This window comes from Takifugu flavidus, chromosome 1, assembly GCF_003711565.1.
Source record: "Takifugu flavidus isolate HTHZ2018 chromosome 1, ASM371156v2, whole genome shotgun sequence".
Lineage (NCBI taxonomy): Eukaryota > Metazoa > Chordata > Actinopteri > Tetraodontiformes > Tetraodontidae > Takifugu > Takifugu flavidus.
This window is the reverse complement of record NC_079520.1, coordinates 20,121,365-20,134,935: the sequence shown is the minus strand read 5'-3', so window position 1 is coordinate 20,134,935 and position 13,571 is coordinate 20,121,365. Positions and strand designations below refer to the sequence as shown.

The following is a 13,571-nucleotide window of genomic DNA, read 5'->3' as shown; positions in this document are numbered from 1 at the left end:
TCCGCATTGCTGGCGGAAAGTAAGTTGAACTCGTTTCCAGTGAGGGTTGGTCTCCGCCAGGGCTGCCCTTTGTCACCGATTCTGTTCAGAATTTTTATGGACAGAATTTCTAGGTGCAGTCATGGTGTTGAGGGGGTCCAGTTTGGTGACCTCAGGATCGGGTCTCTGCTTTTTGCAGATGATGTGGTCCTGTTGGCGTCATCAGCCTGTGACCTCCAACGATCATTAGATCGGTTCGCCGCCGCATGTGAAGCAGCTGGGATGAAAATCAGCACCTCCAAATCCGAGGCCATGGTTCTCAACCGGAAAAAGGTGGAGTGCCTTCTCTGGGTCAAGGAGGAGATCCTGCCCCAAGTGGAGGAGTTCAAGTACCTCGGGGTCTTGTTACGAGTGAGGCATGAATGGAGCAGGAGATCGACAGGTGGATCGGTGCGGCGTCTGCAGTAATGCGGACTCTGCACCGGTCCGTAGTGGTGAAGAGAGAGCTGAGCCGAAAGGCGAAGCTCTCGATTTACCAGTTGATCTTCGTTCCTACCCTCACCTATGGTCATGAGCTGGGTAGTGACCAAAAGAACAAGATCACGGGTACAAGTGGCCGAAATGAGCTTCCTCCGTAGGGTGGCTGGGCTCTCCCTTAGGGATAGGGTGAGAAGCTCTGCCATCCGGGAGGAGCTTGGAGTAGAGCCGCTGCTCCTCCGCGCTGAAAAGAGCCAGATGAGGTGGCTTGGGCATCTAGTTAGGATGCCCCCTGGACGCCTCCCTGGTGAGGTGTTCAGGGCGTGTCCCTTTGATAGGAGACCCCCGGGAAGACCCAGGACACGTTGAAGAGACTATGTCTCTTGACTGGCCTGGGAACGCCTGGGGATCCCCCCGGATGAGCTGGAAGAAGTAGCTGGGAAGAGGGAAGTCTGGGCTTCTCTTCTTAGGCTGCTGCCCCCGCAACCCGACCCCGGATAAGCGGTAGAGGATGGATGGATGGATGGATGTTCATTTCAAATACATATATCAATGACAACTGTAGTCCAGCCATATTCTGATTTCTATATACAAGTGTCATCCCGTAAACAATGCTTATGTGGGGATTTTATGTTGTTATTGTGTTTTGGTCTGTTGCCTCGATCTTCACCTATCTCCCAATCATAAGTTATCGCTGAGCTGCATTTACGAACATTTTAGATCGCAAACATCTGATGCTACTCAAGCTAAAAAGCCTTGTAATCATTCCCAAATATGCTGTGACAAATATTTCGACTTAGACTGAAAAAGCACTGCTAAATGTCCACCATTTTGGATGAAATCAATATCCAGGTCCTTGTGACAGTTAATTAGCACAAGTCCAGAACACAAATTCACATTTGGAGCACCGAAGTCTTCATAATCTAATTTTTTTTTTGCTTTGTTTTCTTTTATACATATATTCAGTAGTATCTGCTTGTGAGTTGTGAAGAACCTTTAAAAAGAAATTTTGCACAGTTGGTATGTGAACTGATCTTCAAGATGGCTACTAATTGTGCATTGCTGGTTCACACTGGGGCGGCACGGTGGTGTGGTGGTTAGCACTGTTGCCTCACCGCAAGAAGGCCCTGGATTCAATCCCCAGTTGGGACTGAGGCTGGGGACTTTCTGTGTGGAGTTTGCATGTTCTCCCTGTGCTTGCGTGGGTTCTCTCCAGGTACTCCGGCTTCCTCCCACAGTCCAAAGTCATGCATGATTGGGGATTAGGCTAATTGGAAACTCTAAATTGCCTGTAGGTGTGAGTGTGAGAGATAATGGTTGTTTGTCTATATGTGTTAGCCCTGCAATTGACTGGTGTCCAGTCCAGGGTGTACCCTGCCTCTGCCCATTGTGCTGGGATAGGCTCCAGTCCCCCTGCGACCCTTAGTGGAGGAACAAGCGGTAGAAAGTGAGTGAGTGGTTCACACTGTTTATGCCAGCAGTTGGTCTTATCTGCTACGATACCTACAAACTCTGCACAATGTTTGTTCCTTTATATGTTGGCCTTTATGTCTGTGCACTGTCTAATCAGTCAAGCTTTTACATTTTAAATGTAGTGCTCACTCACTCACTCACTCACTCACTCACTTTCTACCACTTATTCCTAGTGCTGATTTCTAATTGCTGTGTGTGTGCAGGTAGGTGAGTGAGTGAGAGAGAGAGAGAGAGAGAGAAACTGAGAGAGGGAGGGAAGGAAAGGGAGATAAAAAGCAAGTGAGAGAACGAGATATGCTGTATGCAATGGCTGGTTAGAGAACTGTGTTAAAAATGCACTGGGCTATTCAGTTATTCGTCTGATATTGTTTGAATTGTCATCTAATTTCAGTGCTTTGCTCTGCTTCTTTATATGTTGGACTACACCACCTAATCAGATAGACTACTTTGGAAGTCACTTTATTTAAAATATGGCGCCAATTCTATTCTAAAATCATGAATTTATTGTTGTAATCTTTGTTGATGAACTTTTATCGGTCAATTTTATGTAATTTCCTGTGTTCTGTAAGCAAAAGAAATCAGAGAAACATGGGAATGGTCGCGTCATGGCACAGGTTAGGCATTTATTTCATCATATCATGGGCTTGCTGATACAGACGTTACACCCCCCCACCCCTTAAAACAAAATACTCTGCCCACGGCCTGCAGCGGAAATCCTGTCATGCTTTTTATCTGATTCATCTCACATTGTGCCTCTCGTGTTTGCCTTTAAGTTCACAGAGGGATCAATGGCTTTGATCCCCTGCTTTATTGTTCCTATTCATATGTTCATAGAGGGGGGAGTGACACACATGCTGTACAAGTGCAAGCAGTTCAAATGCTGATGGGGGTCTGCATGTACTTTCATCTGAATGGCATCATGCGCAGCACAAATTTCAAAACATAGACCCATATTCAGACCACACACATACAGATACGTGTGCGCACACACACTGTGTGTTCCTTCTACACCTCAGATGCCCTCAACTTCACACACTCTCACTGTTATAAAAGTAGGTGCTGGAACTGGCATCAACATTAATGCAACAATACAATAAAACACCAAGTACAGGGTTTTATGAGGTGACACTTGGACACATTTGGGCTGGTTTCACAGTTGCTCTGCTGTTATTCCAGGTTGGAGATGAAGACATTCCTCTGACATCATACAACAGAACTGCTATGGGGCAGATTAGTAGAGCCAGATTATAAAAAAGGTTATTTAAGAAAATAGCAGCGGTGTAAAGCACCAAAACTCCTACTTAACAGTAAATGTGAGCAGTTACTGTGAAAAGTCCTCTGTCAAATTTAACACACTAAAGAGGAGATGGAGCATAAACAAAGTGAAATGACAAATAAATAAATATGTCTATCTGTTTGACATTCATCTTTATATTCCCAGAACGATAAATACCAAATATTTAAACTTGAATCGGCATGCTAAATCAACAGTGATCCTGTTAGTAATCAGATTCAAAATTCTCATCATTTGAGAAAAATCATTTCACAGGCCTAATTATTCTCTGTGGCTTGGTTGTCAGTAATAGTCGTTCCCAGTCATTAGTTTATCCAACAGGAGGCAAACTCCTTGACTGACTAAGGAGCACTGAGGTGTGTGCGCTACCTGCAGGGAGATAAATGCCTTCATTTGTATGAGTGTGGAAGTGAGGAAGACATTTTTGCTTTTCTAATCGCTCCCTTCAATAGCTGTTTGCTGGGTAATGATGCTCCGAGAGCATTAGGAGGTAAAGGGTTTCGGATGAAGAATAGTGTAATATGTTTAGCACTAATGTAATGTGACCTAATGTGACGTGACGTAATTGAACAGGGGTGCTAGTATGAGCTGCTCCACTCCAGCGTGACATTTAAATCAAATACTTTGCTTGGACATGCTGTGAAAAATGGTACTTCAACTGAAATCGACTCAACAGTAATATACTCAGTGTGAATGATTATACAGTATATTGTTAATGACAAAAGGTCTTGTTAAAAGTCAATACTTTAAATCATAAAAGCTACATAGGGTTATTAGTTTGATGTTTTTTTCTGTTTTGTTTGTTAATGTAAGATAAACTTAGCTCTATTAATTAGCATCTGTTTGAATGATATGAATGATTCATATGAACCACTTCTTTAAAACAAAAAAATAAAATAAGTATTAACCCACTGTGACATGTCAAACTTTATCTTCAGCTCTGGTTTTGATTGTATAATAATGTATTTATGTCTATTCTATTTTTAACATAACAATGTGCAATCTGAACACACCTAAACTGAAAATGGGCTAAATAATGTTTAGATTATAAACAGTGATCTGCTATAATCATTGCTGTATTTTGTTTATCGTGAATAACTGTAGATGCTGTTATGCTAAAGATTGCTAAAAACACATGTATTTATTTGCATAAGATATTTTTTTGGGGGGTAAGAACTTTTTTAAAGTGACATTGTGGTTTTACATTTATTGTTATAGTTTAAGTAATTGAGTTTTTGCCTAAATTTAGTTTGGTTGTTGCTTCAGCTTAAAGTACCGTACACATTTTTTTTTTTCTTTAGCAGAAGAAAATTTGTGAAGTTGAATGGTACAACTTATGTCATCATTTGTTGACCAACGGTTGTACACAATCACTTCATACAGACCTGGCATGTACCATCGACAGATCTCTTTTCACAAATCATAATCATTATATATTTATCAGGTTTTCCATTTCAGTGCGCTTAAAATTATACAAATATTTGAAAACTGGAAGGGAATGGATTAAACAAATAGGACACAACTGCAGCTTTGAAGTAAGAAAAATGAGGGAGAATGTGCTAAAGAGAAGCATCATGACTTCTCACTGAACCAAGAAATAAGTGAATCAGTCATTTGATCATTTCATTGATTCCCTTGTTTGGATTTCATGGCCTCTGGGGCTGGTAAAGCTCTCCCTCTGCTCGCTGGGATTATGAGCTGTTGTTTCGACATCCAAGTCTCACCGTTGTACGAACTAGAAAAACACTTTTCTAAGGCCTGTCTTGGAGGGAGGCCAGAGTCTTCTGATGCCAGTTCTGTGTTAACCAGGCAGGGCAGGATAAAAAAAATTGTCTCCCATTACAGGCTGTCCATGTAAACACAAGGCTGCAAGAGGCCATTAAACACAGAAATACATCCTGACCGCCATAAATTCGTTACATAATCTATTAAAGCAACATTCTCCAAAAATTATTATGACCTGTTGCCTTTTCCTACTGGGATTTAGGACACATCTGTATTTTTTTTTGTATATTTCTGCAGCTAATTTAAATAGAAAATATTTATTTTGTTGTAATGTTTGCTTACATTTTGCAGGGGTCAGATCCGTTACTTTTAAAATCTATGTGTACTACATATACCTGCGGGCAGGACAAGGTTTCAATGCTAATGCTTAAATTCAGATGCTAATTATTTTAATGTTTAGACTTCCTATAATAATGACTTTTGTGTTGACCAGGCTTAACACAACTGACCTGACACATGTTTAGAAAACCATGTCCCTGTAATTTCTTTATCCTAAACAAAGGGTATAAAATTGAGCAGGAGAGCTGGGCTGAGTTTTAAACCCCCCAATACTAACCTTATACATCGCTTACTATGATAAATTTGAAATTCATTTGATATGCTGATCTACCATCATTATTTGAACACATAGGAAGACATACACATAGGAAGGCTGGAAGGATGTAACACCATCAGTGACTTATCATCCATGAAAATTCTCTGATCTGCTATATGAAAAGTATTGCTAGTCGCTTGCTAAATGTAGGAGTGAGGACTGTGAATCACACCTATAAAGTTGCAGGCATTGGGAGCCTCAGCACCACTGATCAGCACGCGTTAACACTCTATAATCTGACAAAAAGCTTAACATTTAGCTGCCATCAGCACTTTTTTGATGGAAGATGTGATTCCCAAGCTTCAAGTAGATGCTAAAATGAGAACATTAGCATGCAGAAAACTACTGTTAAACTGAATTTAAGAAAATAATCAATGAAGAAAATGTTTTCATTCTACTCTGCTGAAAGTGTAATAGCACTAGATAAAGGCTGAGCCTTGGGGTCAAAATGTTACAGTTACACAGTTAGTCATTTTAGTATTGCTAATACTGCTGCAGGACAAAAGGGAATGGTACACCCATTAGGTCATTCTCAACTGGGAACATCTGAGCATTTGAAATAAAGCCTGGGTGTCGCGATTGTCTCCACATGCTGGTTGTCTAACTCCTTATTTTATGGTTGATCCCAAGCACTTGACCCGAACATTCCATTCTTGGGTTGGCTTTCCTCTTTCCTTCTGGTCCCCAAAAACAGGAAAGGGAGATTAAAAGGTGTATGAAAATCTGAAAGCCCAATTCTTCCATTTCTACTTAGTTCTGAAAACACACCTTTCAGGCACAATAAAGTGCTCAAACACTAAATTCTTAATTTTGGCACCGCCAGGAACTGTATATGAACAAACAAGACATGCTGAGAGGGACCACAACAAAAGATCTGCAGAAGTTTCTTGCATAAAGCAAAACAAAAAAATGACCTTCCCAAGTAAATAGACTATGGGCTGCGTCACATAGTTGGCACACTTGCAACTATTCCATCAGCGGCACCATAAATGGTAGCGCTCTCAGACTTAAGGAAGAGATAAAGCAGACACCCTCTTTGTATGCTTCCAACCTGTCCCACTCCACCATTCCACCCATCAGCCTCTTTTAACCCGCGACCTCCAAGTCTCCATACGCTGTCATCTCTATCTAACACTCCATTTAATCATCGTTTCATCCCTCCATCTCTCTGCCGTCTACTGCACAATGGCTATGCTTGCTTCGCTCTGGGACAGGGGACACACCAATTTGCCAAGCAGCCCGCAAGTAATAACTGAGAAGTTTCTGATATATAAATTATAAGGCACTGTAGCTCCACAAAGTCGGAATTGTTTTTATTGAATTTACCTACGTGCATCATTGTCTATAACTCATGACAAGCGATTTCTAATCAACCCAAGACTATGACTGCTGGGTACTGTATTTTCGCGACCATACGGTGCACCATATTAAAAGGCAGTCTCAGTTACGGGTGTGATTTCTGTATTTAACACATACAAAAGGCGCACCGGATTATACAGCGCAGGCATGGTAAAACATACCGGTATGCTACCCTAAAACATGCATGCTAGAGTATTGAGCAATGTACTCACATAATTTTTTATCAATCCTCATCCACAAACCCATCAAAGCCCTCATATTCTGTATCCGAAATTAACTAAATTAATCTGAAATGGCTTTTACGAAAGCTGGCAAGCCGAAAAGCATTTACAGATTTTGGAACTCGGCGTACACATAAGACGCACCTCAATATAAGGCGCCCTGTCCATTTTAGAGAAAATGTAAGACTTTTAAGTGCGCCTTATGGTAGCGAAATTACGGTATTTGTATGGCATGTGGCTTCTCTTCACTGGCTCTCTAGTACAGTCACAATAGACTTTAAAATGGGTTTCCTGCCCAATCGGTCCCTTACTCCATTCTTACTGAAGAGGCTGATAGCTCCATATCATCCCAACAGGCCACACAGCTCTCAATGTGCCTGCTTGCTTTTTCAAATCTTTGAAAGTATGAGTGGCCCAATCTTTAGTTATCAGGCCCTCCTGCAAAACCAGCACAAGAGGCTGACACCCTCTCTGCTTTTAAGATTAGACTTAAAAGCTTCCTCTTTGAGAAAGCTCAACCAGTAATATCATAGCTACAACAATTATTCTACTGATGTAGTGATGAACGGGTCATCTAACCTTTAGCACACTCAAAGTTTTGCTGCCAAGGCAGCACTATAGATCCATGATTCACAGCCAGGTCTCTCACACCTTATTGGTTGCGTATTTACACAACTCAGTTACCAGGTGGATGATCAGCAACTGTGAGCATTTGAGGGTTCGGGACCTTGCTTAGAAGTACCTCAGCAGTGCTCTGAAAGCATCCCGGCACCTCTCCCTACTACCTGAATTCCTCACAAGTTTTATTGCACTGGAGCATGAACGAGAAACCCTCCACTCCTCAGCTACCATCACCCCTATAAGTACCAGATATCATTAATGCAGTGCTTAAAATGATACTGGTTGTTGTTTTACAGATGCAGGGCAGGTTTGGAAACTGCAAAGCACAACTCTCAGAATCAAAATGTCTTCCTTTTTGGAACATTTTAAAATTTCAAAAGCTCTGCATGCTTTTTCATTGACCTCCAGGATGAAGCATTATGTTTGCTGCTTTCCTGATGAAGTAATTAAGCCTCGGCAGGCTTCCCCAGTGCTGTTTCTGCATGGATTTTGTTGTTCAACTGAGACCCCTGCAATCAATATTATACATTTGATTTGTGCAGTGAATACAAAACATACAGGGGAAATTCCACTGTGCTGCGCTGTGTTATTTCATGAGTCATGGTCTTGAGATGCTCCGTTCTGCCTCCCCTACAGTGTTGCAAACAGTGGCAGTGGCCAGTGGCAGAGTGGCACTGCTTATATCCGCTGAGAACAGCTTCAGCTCTGTCTCTGATTAATAAGAAAAACAAATGCAACATACTGACATGGCTGTTATTGAAGGTTTATTTTTTTAGCTCATCACTGTCACTTTAACAGTGTATTACTAGTGCTGCGCAGGAGGCGCTAGATAACTCGAGTTTCTGGCAGAAATGCTGGAAGGATTTTATTATGGATAGGTGGAAGCATTATTTGCTGTTATTATGACATTTGTGACAGCAATAAGTTGAAAATAAGTACACCTGTATATATGGGGACCTGTGTGGTGTGGTTTAAAAATTGCAATCAGATAAATTGTGGTTTGTGAATTATCAGAATTTCACAGTAAATTGAAGATTGCATTCAAAGCCAGCACAATTTGCCTGAAAAATGTGATGCCTGATGATGAGCTTATTTTTTTCTTTTTAATGTGTTTTGATTTTTGATGCTACAACTCTAACCTGAACTAGCCTTCACATTTTTTTTTTCTTTTTCAAATTTAGCAGTTTACTCTAAGTAGCTTTTATATAAACTGGTCTATTGATGCATAGGGAACAACATTCATTAAATACTGCTAGGGCACTAAACTATTATGCTTGTGCATGGAATTCATTTACTGTGGCATAGAAAAGCTAGCTGAGTCTCTTCTGTTCATCCATAATCTCATAAAAGCAGTATTATTGCACTTTGGAAGAAACAAAATTATCCATTGAGAAAACCACAATCAATATAATCCGGACTATTGTTTGGAAATCCAGATTGACAATCAGATAAGGAAGTAGGATAATTGAATTTAAATTAGAGCAGCACTGCATGCAGGGGCTACAATTAGGTTCAACTTAAATTCTACAGTGGCAGTCACACACGGTGTACACTTTGTGCAAAAATTTGGCTTGAGGTTGTATGGAAACTGAAACTGAGCCCTTCCTCCATGTGGATGCAGTTACAGAGACAAACAGAGGCTTAGAGTTCCTTGTGTCTGTTGAATGTTGATGGGCTTGCAATCAATGAAGCGTCTTAAGTAAAAGTCTGTAACAGACTGTCTGGAGACAGCAGGGATCTAAGTGATCCACAGTAGGAAAGAGTTAGAGAACCGAGACACACAAAGATAAGCAATGTTTGACAAAAGTGGTAAAGAGGAGAAAGAAAATGATCAAACCAGATAGAGGAAAAAGGGTGGAGTGGGATAAGTACCGTAATGTAAAAAAAAGGAATCAAAGTAGGCAAATGTGAACGAAGGCCCAATAAATTGAGTCATGATTTGAGTTGCGGGCAGGACAAAGTTGTAAAACTGCATGTGTGCACGCTGCGGATGTTTGACATCTGGGTTTATTTACAGGCCCTGGGTTGAGAACCGAAAGTAACCTCACAGAATCCGGCTCCTACGACACACCTACACCCGCCTCCAACACACAAACAAAGGTGGTATTTGTGTCAAGCATTATATGACTTTGGACAACTGTGCAGGCACCAAAGCACCTGCGATTCATATTGAGAAAATTTATCAAAAACTAAGCGAATCAACTTTGTTGTTCATACAGAGAAAAAATGGACTCTGCTGCCAAAAGTAAAGATGGTAACCAAATCTCAGTAGTCCATAAAAGAAAGCACTGTAACATCATAGAGAGGTCATATAGGGGAAAAACAGTGGGGACACATTAAGGTGAGCTGGTGCTTGCTAACACTTCAGTAAAATTCAAAGAATCAATGGGAAATGGGAATTCTAGTTGAAGGAAAAATCTGAAGGTTGATTAAAGAAAACAGAACTGCAGAGAAGAGCGAAAAGGACACCGTGGAAAAATACAGCTGAGCACTAATTAGTTACACGTAGCTGCATTTTGTGCCAGAAAGGTCCAGAAAAACAAAGCAGACCATCAAGAATGACTAAAGGAAAAGTTGAAGCATCTCAGACATTGATGTGCATTAGTCACCCGTTAAATCATTGTTGTCCCTGTGTTTCCTCTGTCCGTCATACTTTTCCGTTATTTTCTTTGGCATGAGTACACTCATATACACAAACAAGATACATCAGGAATTTCAACTGGGCTAACAGGATGTCGCGCAGGTGAATGGATGATATAGTAATATTATATACTATATAGTAATACTATAGAGTCTCACACACACATGTTGTATTTTAATGGCATGGAAGCCTTGTTTTGAACTTCATCACTCTGCATTTTTGTATAATAGGTAAAAAAAAAGGAAAGAACTAACCTGCTCATGATACTCGATCCCCATGCTGAGAGTATTGATTAGAATAGCAATCATAATCCCTCGTCCAAAGTATTTGCTGTCCACGATCTTCCTGAAAGTATCACACACCAGCCTCCAAAAACGCACTATGGTTGCTGCTGTTTTGCCCAGCCTGAGGTGCTTTTTTTTGGGCTGCCGGCTGTCTCTTCTGTCCCTATGGCGAAGATCCTGGGTGAACTCATACATGCCCTCACTGTCGGAGTCTCCAGGGGTGTCGTTGCCTTCTGTGCCAACCTCTGACTCGTTGGATATGGCCTTGGCGCAATATGGGCAACTCTCGGGGTCAAAGGTCAAAGCGGTCGTGTCCATGGTGCTAATGGTGTTGCTGAGGTCACGTGCCGACAGCTGGCAGGAGAACTGGCCTGGAGCCAGAGGGGAAAGTTCAGGCAAAGAGAGTGAGACAAAATGAAAGTGTAGCAAATTCACAATGACTGGAATAACTAAACAGTGGAAAGTAACCTGGACCATTTTTCAAATCCACTAAAATGAAATTAGCATGTGTGTTAGCGGTATTACAAATACTGTGACGTGGAGTTGTGTGTATGAGTATTTTCTCATCTATCACCTCCCCTTTGCAACGTGATCAGACCTGACTTGATGATGCTATAAAATTGGACATCAGTGATTAATTGACTGTAATTAGCACTTGATGTCTCCATCAAACAAAACACATTGAAGGTGTAAAGTTTAAAGCTTCGGAACGAAAAAGAATCTACTGCAGCTAACTCAGTGGAATGCAATTAATTGGCAAATTGTCTGAAACATCCATCAATAGTTTTTAAGATTTGCTGACCTGAAGGAGAGTGTGTGTCCACTAATGTTGATAGCCGTCTTTCCCTTGGCATATTTGGGATATTCAGGTTGAAGTTGATGTTTGTCAGAGTGCTGGAAAAAGCACTCCCTCGTCTAGACTCTGCCAGAACCCCAGCCTGCAGAGTGGGATAGTTCTTAGGCCCTGGGGCTGCGAAAGGTACCGAGTTTCTCTTCATAACCCTTGACATGGGAACTGGGGCGAGGATAAAGGGGCCCAAGGAGGATCCCATGGTTATGGGAGACGGGGTGCAACGAAGACTTTCTGAGCGGAAGACACTGTGAACTGAAGATGAATCAGTAGCTACTACACCCAGGTTAGACAAATAGGCTAGGTTTGTATCTGATACAGCTGCAGTCACAGGAGGTGGGGCTAAAGTAAGGTGTCCTGTGTCGGTGCCAGCTGCAAGTCCACGATTATTATTATGGGCAATGGACTCCACATCCTGACCCTCGAGACCCCTTGTGCTTCCTCCTCCCCTTAAGCTCCCATTTCCAAGGTGGTGGTGGTGGTGGTGATGATGATGATGATGGTGCATCATGTGGTGAACTGACACAGATCCCTGCCTAGAGGATTTCCTCCTCCGTCTCACGCTGCGTTGAGGCTCCATAGGTGGGGGAGAGGCAGGGATGTTGATGCCGGCACGACGAGCCAAAAACCTGCACGCATGGACCACTTGCTTGGACCCTTTGCAGATGAGGTAACCCAGGTACTTGAGTATCTCATTGTAGCAGGAGCCTGGCTCGGAGAGGGAGGCAAGCGTGCTAGCATTGGACATGAAACGCACCCGCTGTTCCTTCATCAGCTGGCTCTCCCTCTGTTTGGTCTCTGAGAACTGAGTGGCAATGACAACCAGGCACAGGTTGATCATAAAGAATGAGCCGATCTGGGGAGGTGAGAGGGGGGTAGAGGACATTGTTATTCACACCCTCTTAATGGATGCTCACACAATCATCCCCCCAACTGGCACACTTGTTCAATCATCAGCGGGAATATTTGCACACAGCCGGTAGCTCATGAATTGGCACTTACAATGATGAGAAGGATGAAGTAGATGAAATTGTAGAAGGAGTGAGCGTCCATCACAAAGTACATGATGTCCACCCAGCCCTCCAGCGTGATCACCTAAAAGCAAAGAAAAGTAAATAAAGACAGTCAAAGAAAAAAAGAAGTTGTAGTGAAAATTGTAGAAGGCAGCCACACAGTTTTGCGGTTTTCAAATATCAGGACCTGGCACCAGCCTAATCTCAAACATGTCTCCTGTGTATGTTAACCCACAGTGGCAAACTAGAGCCGTTGCCAGTCTTTTGGGAAACCTCAGATGTGGAAATAGGAAATAGATGGTGCGGGAAAAAAATGAGGCATTGCTTTGGCTATGGGGCTATAGTAACATGCTAATCCCGTAATCCTTGTTGATACATAGACCGCAAAAGCAATCACACAGTCTTTGTTTCCAAAAACTCCCATTTTGGCCAAACCGCAAGCATTTGTGTGTCTACTGTTGCAGTATAGTCTGCTTGGCAATGCCTTCCTGGTGCGAATAAACTGTTACCTGAAAGATAGCAATCCAAGCATAAAAGATATTGTCAAAGTTGATGGCTCCTTTGAATGGGTTGATCGAGCTGTCGGAGCAGTTGGTATAGTACTGGTTCCAGTTGATGCACGTGGTGTTATCCGTTATGTTGGAGTACATGTCAAGGTTGCACTGCACGCCTCCATCATCAAAGAATTTTGGCACGGAGTTGCAGTCCCTCATGCCGTTGTCTTTGGGCTGAGAGCAGATGAAGGGGTTCTCATCATCGTTTTCAGTGTGGTAGTATTTATTAGTCAGAGGGCTTTGGAGAAAAAAAAAATAAAGACAGTCTCACAGTTAGACAAACAAATATTTGCTACCTTACATACTCTAATTAGCTACCTTAACTACAACTTTCTATGAAACCCATAAACAATGCTTTTCATCACTTCTGTCTTATTGGTTAAACTGTGAGCTTCCCATTAAGTGACAATCTGTGTTTTTGCATC

General features: G+C 41.9%; 1 protein-coding gene across 18 annotated transcripts in view; it reads right to left on the bottom strand.

Annotated features, from left to right (window-relative positions):
* The window catches only part of cacna1g (calcium channel, voltage-dependent, T type, alpha 1G subunit), a 157,250-nt gene that overhangs the window by 56,251 nt on the left and 87,428 nt on the right, over positions 1-13,571 (bottom strand). For all 18 annotated transcript variants that reach the window (XM_057055744.1, XM_057055661.1, XM_057055662.1 and 15 more), the window contains exons 7-10: positions 13,102-13,384; positions 12,582-12,674; positions 11,532-12,435; positions 10,700-11,100 (exon numbers count right to left, since the gene is read on the bottom strand). In XM_057055744.1, coding sequence (XP_056911724.1) covers positions 10,700-11,100; positions 11,532-12,435; positions 12,582-12,674; positions 13,102-13,384 — 1,681 coding nt within the window. The remainder of the gene's footprint in view (positions 1-10,699; positions 11,101-11,531; positions 12,436-12,581; positions 12,675-13,101; positions 13,385-13,571) is intronic.